Source organism: Indicator indicator, chromosome 19, assembly GCF_027791375.1.
Source record: "Indicator indicator isolate 239-I01 chromosome 19, UM_Iind_1.1, whole genome shotgun sequence".
NCBI lineage: Eukaryota > Metazoa > Chordata > Aves > Piciformes > Indicatoridae > Indicator > Indicator indicator.
Genome location: NC_072028.1, coordinates 5725535 through 5736104, shown reverse-complemented (window position 1 = coordinate 5736104; position 10570 = coordinate 5725535). Strand labels below are relative to the sequence as shown.

General features: G+C 43.8%; 1 protein-coding gene across 1 annotated transcript in view; it reads right to left on the bottom strand.

The window, feature by feature from the left end:
- Window positions 1-1730: 1730 nt before the first annotated feature.
- The window catches only part of BEAN1 (brain expressed associated with NEDD4 1), a 42263-nt gene continuing 33423 nt past the window's right edge, over window positions 1731-10570 (bottom strand). Inside the window, exons 5-7 of the mRNA XM_054389482.1 lie at window positions 5980-6189; window positions 4725-4866; window positions 1731-2082 (exon numbers count right to left, since the gene is read on the bottom strand). Of these exons, the coding sequence (XP_054245457.1) occupies window positions 1731-2082; window positions 4725-4866; window positions 5980-6189 (704 nt within the window). The remainder of the gene's footprint in view (window positions 2083-4724; window positions 4867-5979; window positions 6190-10570) is intronic.

Below are 10570 nucleotides of genomic sequence, written 5' to 3'. Positions count from 1 at the left end.
CTGAACTGCCAAAGAATTCTCTTCTGACATTTGAGCAAAACACGTATTTACTCATCTACTTATAAAAAACAAAATCCATACTTACCTTATCATGTGCATGTGAGTCAGTAACGGAATCATTTATACAGCAGTAAAGAACCATGTAATTACTTCCCATCTAAGTATTAATTATAATTGTGTCAATCTTTGGAGTGCTGAATGATGATTACAGTGGAAAATGATTTAGTATTTACAGAAAACCTAAGTGCAATTTGGATGATGCTTCCTTTTAAACACTCTTATATGGTTACTGATTTTGACATAGCCTTCAGGGAGGGTAGCAAACTGAAGTCCATTTTACCAGTGTAAAAAAAACCCAAAACACAAAAGTGGGTTTTTCTTTCAGTGAAAATACCTCTAAGAGATTGAGTGGGGCTAAGCCTCTGATAACTCTGCTAACTAGTACTGGTTGAAGATGTAGCTTAGTCCTTGTGTGGAGATAGGAGGCTTCTGTACCATGCAGGATTCAACTCTCTGCATCCACAACCTCCCTGGGCAACCTATTCCAGAGTCTCACCACACTCATACTGAAGTTCTTCCTAAGATCCAGGCTAACCCTGCTCTCCCTCAGCTTCAAATCATCCTCCCTTGTCCTCTCTCTAGACACTCTTACGAAAAGTCCCTGTGCAGCCTTCCTGTAGGATCCCTTCAGTTACTGGAAGGCAGCTCTGAAGTCCCCCTTGTACACATTTATCAAATGGAAGTGTGGGAGGTCCAGGTCTATGACCAAAGGTTAGCTTTGTGGGTAGCAACATTTCAGTGGCCAGGATGGTGCCCATTAAAAGGGGTTTCTGCACAAAGTGAGGGTCTCTGTTCCTGTGCATGCCAACTTCATTATCTATTATTTACACCACCCTAACACAATTGCTGGAGATCAAGGTCCTTTGTAAGACTACAGGATCCTTCCTGAAGAAAGAGCCCTGCTAGTGCCAGAAAATGCATTCCTGCATGGGAACTGCCATGAAGCATCTTCTGGGATTCCAGGAACTGCCCTTCCCTTGGCCAGAGCAAGTGCCCATGAAGGACATGCAGCTCCCAGGCCTGCACACAGCTGCAGCACAGCTCCTATAGGTAAAGCCAATTGGTCTTTGAGAATCCACTGCCATTTCTGCATCACTTGCTGCTGGTTTCTTTTGAGGAAGGCTCTGCAGCAGGCTTTGCATGACTGGCACTGATGGTCACGTTTGGCAGGCAGTGTGCTGTTCTGTCTGCTGAAATACATATTTACACAAAGAGTTATTCAAGAATGCTTGCTTGCCAAGACACTGAATGACATCTACCAGGACAACAAAATGCTCTTCTTTCTCCTGCTCTAAACCATGTAAAGTATCCTAAAATCAACAGGTAGACCTGTCTGGCTAACATGTATCTACATCAAGAGTGGCTCATTTGAATCTCTTCTACAATGCTTCACCAAAGTCAGCTGCTTGTCACTGCTCCTCTTTCTATGCTGCATGATGTCATGGAACAATTTGAAGCACAAAAAGGGAAGTTTAGGTAAACTTCCAAAATTCATTGTAAAAAAAAAAAAGGCAAAATCTCATTGCATCCCTGTTTAAAGATATAAAATAGGTTACAGCTTTCAGAGGTTTTATTCTTCCTTGGAAATGTTTTTTTTTGTTTTGTTTTGTTTGGGGTTTTTTTGTTGGTCTGAGTTCTTCAGAATAACTGAAGGAAAGAACCACAGGTATTCACATGATTCTGTTCAGAAGGGTCTGGTAGGCAGTGGGAGAGTTTTTCAGTACTTCCACTGGGACAAGTGGGATGGGGATGTTCTGTTCACACACCACGGCCTCGTACCGGGGAGCAGCCTCCGGAGCGAGAGATGACAGAGAGATGGACGAAATGGACTGCTGCAGGTCCTGCAGCCTGACTGCACGGTTTGCAGCCTGTCCTGTAGTCCCAGGTGCTGCTGCTGCTTCTTCCAGGCTAATGTTTAGAGAGATTTCATTTCTTTGGCAAGGGTCCATAAGGGAATATGGGGGGGGATCATCTGTGGGGATATAGATTTGTGTTGCTCCTGGCCCCACACATTCATCGTAGCTGAAAAGAAAAAGAAAAGAGTTTTTCATAAGATTCCTGTGAAAAATCCCACAGTATGTTATTGACAGCACAACAGGGGCAGGTGGAGTGAGAAGAAAAGGATCATCATGGTGTTTTGTTCCTCAGCCCCCACCCTTGCTTAGCCTGCCCTGTGAGACACTTGAGAGCAGAATACTTTAACAGCACACCTCTACCTACCTGGAAATAATCCCTGAGCTCTCAGCGGAAGTTCAGCCCCCATCCTCCTGCACGAAGGTAACCTGGCAGCACTGCTGAGCTCAGCTCCCTGGGCACAAGCCCAGCTCCTTGCAGCCAGTTCTGCAAGGAGGAGTAACAGTGCTGGCTCACAGAGCTGTGCACACTGCAGTAGTCACTGTAGGTGTGATACAGCAAGGACTCCTTCCTCCTCTCACCTGCTTATAAGTAGCTAGGTTAGAAAATGGCTGGGGAAAAGGAAGTGGTCTTGGCATTCTGCAGCTAGGAAATAACTTCTAGAGAGCTCTGGATGGTGTTTAGCAGAGGATCATATTGGGTGTTGTCCTCGTGGCTCACAGGTCTCTGGTGCTCAGTCAGCAGTTACATGTGGTGGGCTGTCTGGGCTGCAGGACTGTGCTGGCAGGGGCAGCAGGATGTCTTCACAGAGTGCCAGGTTGGAAGGGACCTCAAGGATCCCAGGGTCCAACCTTTCTAGGTGATAGTGGAGTTATAGTGGAGTGCTGGCTCAGCACCCTGCCAAGCTGAGTCTTCAAGCTGTCCAGTGGAGGGGAATCCATCTTCCTTTGGAAGATGATCACTTGGGAGGCCTCCTGAGCCTAAGGGCTCTGCAGAGATTGATTCCACTGTGGCCACAAGCAGGGCTGAGCAGAACCAGCCAAGATCTAGTGGTCTGAAGGCAGGTCCTGCTTTCCTGGCTTGCTGGCTACAGGCAAAAGTGAGGAGGAGTCCTAACATCATGATCTTAAATGTTGGACCTGCTTTTGTTTGTGGCTGCCTTGTTTAACTGTTTCAAGACCCTTTAAAATCCAGTTCTGAAGGAGGGAATGGTTTCTGCAAAAAACCCAAACCCAAACCCAAACCAACCAAATCCTCTGCCTACTCTGTTGACCTGAAAAACAGTTTTGTGGAGCCAGACAAATTAAGAACCCATTTCCTCAACCATACTAACTGCAGAGCTATTAAGATCCAGGATCCTTCCTGAAACTCAGGATATTTACCATGTGTCTTCCCAGTAGACTGCAGGCAGTCATTCTGCTCCTGTAATTGCATTACTACCAGGCTAAACCGAAGCTAATAAACCCTACTTCTGGATGATAAGTGGCCTGCACCAGGGCATCTTGCATTGCTTGTAGTGAGCTCAAATCTACTGCCCTTAACCATGGAGGACCTGCCTTAGACAAATACTTGGTTCTGCTGCACTTACTCACACCATTCCCTTGCATCACCTTTGGTTGTTCCTAGTCTGGGTGATGAAAGTGGGGCTTAGGGAAGGGAAAGGTAAGAAAGGGAAATCTTAGTGCTAGGTTGCTAAACAAACATAGAGTCATAGAATGCATCTGGTTGGAAGGGACCCTCTAAGGTCATCTTGTCCAACCCCTCTACACTGGCCAGGGACATCTCTGACTAGATCAAGTTGGTCAGGGCCACATCAAGTCTGACCTTTAAGGTCTCCAGGGATGGGGCCTCAACCACATCTCTGGGCAACCTGTTTCAGTATTCTACCACCCCCATGATAAAGAACATCCTCCCTAGATGTTGCTATTTTTACTTCCCTTTTATCTTTTATATTCATGAGGACAATGCTTTTAAATTCAGAGGAGAACATTTTGGTTTTATCATCAGCAAGAATGGCATTTAAAAGATAAAGCTGCTCTCAAGATCCCTTGGAAAGCGTGTTTTCTACCTAAGTTACCTCCACAGGTGATGAGAACTGTCTGGCATTTGCAGGCCATTTCTCCAAAGGTGCTACACAACAATCTAGGCAACTATGTTCCTCCAGAGCAGGCTTGGGTTAAACAGCTGCAATGGCAATCATCCTCCTTCACAGATTACTGAGACAGGATGAACAATCTCCATCCATCTCTCCCCTTACTAAATACACTATAATGACTAGGTGTGAGGTGTATCAGGAAGGTGTCTTCTTCAGGTTCGCTAGAACACCAGGGTTAAGAAAGCTCAGAACTGAGACTTGCTGAAAAGCACAGAAAGCTTTAAAGGTTTCTTGAATTTTTGTTTCCCTTTGATTTTTTTTCTGTTTGTTTTTTCTCTTCACTGTGATCTCAAGGACAGTAGCACATGAAAGTTCTTTGAAAAGTATCTAGTTTCTCCTGGAAGTGAAAATTTGACTGGTAAAATAATATCTTTCAAAGAAAGATGTTTATAAGTAATTTTACTTGTGTTTCATGAGCACGCCATCAAAATCATACATTTTAATGTGAATATTAGTAAACAAGAATTGCCTGTACCCATGCCTTTATTTAGTCAAATATTCTGCTAATGAAAGCATGAATTTAGACTTGAACTAAACAAATTCTGTCTATATTTTGAGTTTGTGTGACCTGTATTTTTGTAGCAGGTATAGGTCTAACATTTATTTCCTTGCAAGTGCAGGACTAGAACACTCTGAACCTTAGAGAAATGCTTACCATGGAGGTGAATCAGGATACATGACGTTGACCTGAGAAAGTGTATCCAGATAGGAACCAAAATCAAAAGCTGGGGGAAACTCTTCCATGCAGGTGGATCTCAGCTCTCCAAAGGAGCCACCATAGGAGAAGCCATCTGGAGCTGGAAAACACATAATTAATACTTGCTGGGTTTATCCTCCCTGGTGGATTCTTTGAGACATTATCACTGTTTCATTGTAATCATAGAATGGTCTGGGGGTTGGAAGGGACTTCCAAAGGTCATCCAGTCCAACCCCACTTCCATAAATCATAAATCAAATGAATCTGAGGCAGAAGAATTCCTGATCTTCTGGAACAAGCAGGGTTCACAGGAGCTTTCTATTCCACTAAGAGCAAGTTAGCATCATCTGTAGATCATAGAATCCTAGAATGGCTCAGGTTGGAAGGGACCTCAGAGCTCATCTACTCCAACCTCCCCACCATGGGCAGGGACACCTCTCAACTAGACTTGGCTGTTCAAGGCCTCTTCCAACCTGCCCAGGGAGGGGGCATCTTCACCCTCCCTTGGCAACCTGTTTGTTCCAATATCTCACCACCCTCTTTCAAGAATTTCTTCCTAATCTCCAGTCAAAATCTCCTCCCCTCTTCCATCTTACATCCATTCCCCCTTGTTCTGTCACTACAAGCCCTTGTAAGGTGTCCCTCGCTAGCTTTCTTGTAGGCCACATTGATGTAGTGATGACACTGATGTCCTCGGTGGCATCATTGAGGATGATGACAGCTGAAATGATGTTTTGCTGCACTGTAGTTGTGTTTATATCCAGTCATTCACTTCTGTGGTCCAAACAGAAGTAATTGCCCAGCCCTTCTTGTAGGTTGGTGCCCCCTGCCAAAGTGGCAACCCTCCAGGCTTTCCAACACACCAAAGTTATATTCTATGCTATAGCAAGGCTCCAGTGGGATATGAAGATAAATTATGTAGAGTCTGGTGATGGAGAAGAACTCCTACACCCTATCAAGGGGAAATAAGCTGTTTATGAAATGCTGTTGGCATTGGCCTTGCTTGCATTAACCACTACCCACGGAGTTTGTACCATGTGAATTCAGAGCCAGCACAATGATGCTATTCAACAGCAAATCTGCCCCTGACCTGCTTATTCTGGGTTTTATGTTACTTTTTTATCCCTTGCACAGCAGGCAGATGCTTTTTATTGCCCATAGCACCAGATAATAACCAAGTTAAGCATTCTCTTGCTCTAAGTAGCTGGCTTACCATAAACAGCATCTCTCCTGGGATGTGGGTGTCTTAACCGGCTGTCCTTTCGCAGGCTGCCGACGATGATTGTAATGCAGGACAGAAATAGCACAAGTCCAATCACTACTCCAGCCACCAGGAGAGGTGAAACAAGTAAACTGGTATCGTTTCCATTTTCACCATAGCTGGGGAATTCACTGGCTGCGTTGCTCTGGTTCAAGTGAACTTCTGTACAGCAGAGAAAGAGAGACTGTGTCAGTTGTGAAACGAGACAAAGCGCGGTTACACAGATGCCAAATCGAGGGCTTCAGGGCCCTAAGGGGCAGCCTCAGGCAGATCCACTGTTTGAATTCATGCCTATATGGACAAATTTCTTCACAGAAAGGGTCCTCAGGCTCTGCAACAGGCTGCCCAGGGATGTGGACGTAATGCTGAGGGATGTGGTTTAGTAGCAGTGGTGGCATTGTGAGCTCTAGGCAAGTGGCTGGACTTGATGATCTCAAAGTTCTCTTCCAACCTCAACATTTACATGAAACTTATTTATTAGACCTGTTTCTGGAGCTGCTAGGAACTGACTCTGGGGCGGAGTCACTCAGCAATCATTTCTCAGATATTGGGGAAGGCCCTGCTGGAGTCAGTAAAGGATGTTGTGTAATTTTATTTGCTTATTCCTGGAAAGATTATTTGTATCACAAATTGATGCTGAAAGAACTTTGGTGCACCAAGAGGAATGTGAAAACTCAAAAATGTGGGCTCCAAGCAGAACAGAGCAAGTGTACATTGTTAACTGGGGTTGAAAACATTCCAAGGCTTTGCAGAGAAGGTTTTGGGCTGGAGGGAAATAGAGGAGACAGCTCTCATAGAATAGGGCATGCTTGTGCTTGTGGGATGAGCCAGTAGCCAAAAAGCTGATATGGAGCAGAATCGAGGAAGGGACTCATCCAGGATTCTTAGTGAGGCACTGCATTTTCATCAGACATGGCTTTTGATTAGACAGAAGCTTGGGCAATGTGGTGGTCCTCTTGGCGAGCAGCTAATGAATGGTTCAAATGGAAAATTCTGTACAGTGAGGGTGGTGAGACACTGCAACAGGTTACCCAGGGAGATTGTGGATGCCCCCTCTTTGGAGGTGTTCAAGGCCAGGTTGGACGAGGCCTTGAGCAACCTGGGCTAGTGGGAGGTGTCCCCACCCACGGCAGGTGGGGTTGGAACCGGAAGATCTTTAAGGACCCTTCCAACCCAAACCATTCTATGATTTTATGGCTTTTACATGGAGGGATGTTAACAGAGAGTTTTCAGCAATCTTTTCCTTTGGGACATATCACTTTATTGTCTTCAAGTCACACTAAGCTTAAAAAGAAGATGCCGGCTTCAAGCCACTGTGTATTATCATTGGCTACTACTTGACATTGAGAGAACTGATTAGAAATACAAAAAACCTGGGGAATTAGCATGTAGTAGGGGTTTTGTTAATTATTTAGGAGCACTTGGCTGTTGGCTGGGAATCTTTATGAGCAATTAAGACAGCCAAGAAATGTGCTGAGCTGTTACAAAGCATTTTATACCAGAAAACTTCATTTTCTGAAAATTATACTGACTCTGTATCATTAAATTAAAAAGGTATGGAAAGCCTAATGCCCTTAGTACAAAGAGCTTTTGGGATATGGTGGAGGGGTAGATTCTGCTGATCTCATTGCCCTTGCACTAGAGCTAAACTTCCTCCAGATAAACCAAGTTCTAATCATGTTTCTCATTTGTACAATTGGGTTTTTTAACTCTCTGTTGGTAATGTATCCACCAGGTATATTCTCCTACTGCTTGCCATATGTCTTCATGGGGGTTTTTTTGGTGTTTTTTTTTCAGATTTTGTCTTTGAAAGATTCAAAACATCCCAGCAGTGCCAGTTAGTTGAAATCACAATTGCAGAGAACTGACACCTGAACTAAAAGCACAGGTGGATAATATTTTGCTAATTTTGGCTGGCTTGCAAAAAGGGAAGACTCAAGTTGCTTGTTACCATGAAGAGAACATGAGCCTGGGGTGGGAGCTTTCTCTTTTGAAGAATCCTGTGGTGCCAGCCCTGTGTAAGTACTCATACTTGGTCCTGTTTTGCTTTATAGATTATCTTACACTCTTTGTACTTCAGATTTTTGGGTTTTTTTTAATTTTTATTTCAAGACAGCCCATTTATCTAGCAAGTTCTCAGGGCTGTCTTGTCTCCTTGGAACATGTTGCTCAAGGAGGTTGTGGATACCCCTTCCCTGGAGGCATTCAAGGCCAGGCTGGATGAGGCCTTGAGCAACCTGGATATAAAAATGCTATGTTGGTTTCTTTCAAAATAGAACTATCTAGAACTTTATATAAATTTCACAATCAGAACAGCAATAGCAGGATCTGCTTGTTTGTTGTTGTGGGTTTTTTCTTTTTTTTTTTTTTTTAAGTGAGTTATATTTTTTGCCATGAAACTGAAAACTGTGAACAATACCTGCATAAACAGAAGTCTTTTATAAGTCATGCTTAGAGGATTAGCTATACTGGGTGCACAAAGCACTGTTTTTCTCCAGAAGGGAGTTGTGTAAGCAGGTATGGCATAAATGGAACATGCTGGTTGTTGCAGTCATGGATACAATGCAAGGGGCACGTGTGGCTGAGTTGAACTCTTAGTTTACCATGACAGTGCTAGTGGAGAGTTGCCTCCTACCTGTTCTGCGTTGGACAATAAATGATCAATCTGCAAAACCCTTTCAGTATCACGTGACGTTATCTTACCTAGTGCTCCTGCACCTCAACAGACCAACTTGTAAAGTAACTCCAAGTAACTGAGGTGGCAGTTCAGGACATGGTTTCATGGCCATGGTGGTTAGGTTGATGGTTGGACTTGATGGTCTTGAAGGTCTCTTCCAACTGAAACAATTAACGTAGAATTCTAGAACTGTAGAATAGTTTGGGTTGGAAGGAACATCCAAAGGTCATCTAGACCAACCCCCCTGCAGCGTGCAGAAGGAGGTGTAGTACAACTCAGATTTTTGTGGCATACATTGTGCTTTCCCCTTCTCACTAACCTGTCTTTGAAAGGAGGTTCCTTATACCTTTCAAGTAATGTTGGAGTTTCAGCTGAGTCATATACAGTCAGAGTGAATTATTCTGGTGTGGAGATGTGTCATGGGGTTCATCCAAGACCAAAGCCCTTTGTTAGGAGTGGTTTCTCTCTCCTTCTCTGGCTTTTACTTGCTTGTGCCCCAGATGAAACAGAAGAGAGCACTGCATGTAAACAAGAATCACTTTTCTGGGTACTGAAATAGTTGTGGATATTTTAATTATCTTTTCTTCTGAGGACACATCAGCTCTAGGGAAGCTGCAATCGTTTCTGTAATTGCCCCTTTGATCACTGCACTTACATGTTCCAATCATCATTAAAAAAATACAAAATCAAACCCTCACTTGGACGTGAGACTGTGTGTTGGGGACATTTCAGCTCTATCTGATGCTCTCAGCTTGAAGTGAATGTGGAGCGTACTTACAGGTACAAAAGCTGCCCATGACCTTGAGAAGCTTATCCAAGGCAGAAAGGGTGGCCTTTCCTCTGAGATAGCTAACTGCCTTTTTATCATGTCTGCTGGCTATCAGATAATGACTTTTCTCTTCTTGCATTGACATCCTTATTATAGAGCCAGAATGAGTAAGATTGGATCAGCAGCAGCCTGCAAATTGAGAATGTCAGCAGCAAAGCAAAGGCGGCTGCATGAGGGCTCAGCAAATAAATCTTTTCAGATGCTGTGGCTTTAGGGTATTATGTTGATGCCACAGCAGCATGTATAGGTGCTGCTTCAAATTAACAGGAAAAAATCTTCCCATTTTCGGATCCATGCTCTGTTTCATCAACATGATAAATACCACTGCAGTGAAACCAATCACTCTGGAAGTGTAACAGCCCACTTAGTGATGGACAATGTATTTCTTCCCTTATTTTCTCATATACAAACAACTTTGAACTAATACAATTTCATAAGCAGGACCCAAACCTATTACTTTCTTCAGGCACTCTGTGTTAGGGCTTGGAAATAACTATGATGAGAATCCTATTTCACCCATTAAAGTAAAGTTGCCTTCTTAAACTTGGATCCAGCTTAGGTTGGTTGTGACTTGACCGGGGCAAAAGCAATAACTTTTTTTCTCTCCTCACAAAGTCTGATGGTATCCCCATCACAAAAAAGACACAGAGCTGTTGGAGTGAGTCCAGGAGAGGACCACAAAGATGATCCAGGGGCTGGAGCACATCTGCTATGAGGACAGGCTGAGGAAGCTGGGGTGGTTCATCAGGGAGAACTTAGAGTTGCCTTCCAATACCTGAAAGGATCCTACAGGACGGCTGCAGAGGGACTTTTCATGGAGGTTGTCTAGAGACACATGGTTTGAAGCTGAGGGAGAGTAGGTTTGTAGAAGAATGGTTAACAGAAACTACTTAGAAAATAGTGACAACTGAAATACTGATATAGGTGTTTGTCGGAACAAGCTGCTAAGGTAGAAACCTGTTAAATGCTCTTTCTTGAAGAGGTGACCTCATGTGGTATATCTTAGCCTTTCCTTCAAGGTGACTTGAGTTCTTAAA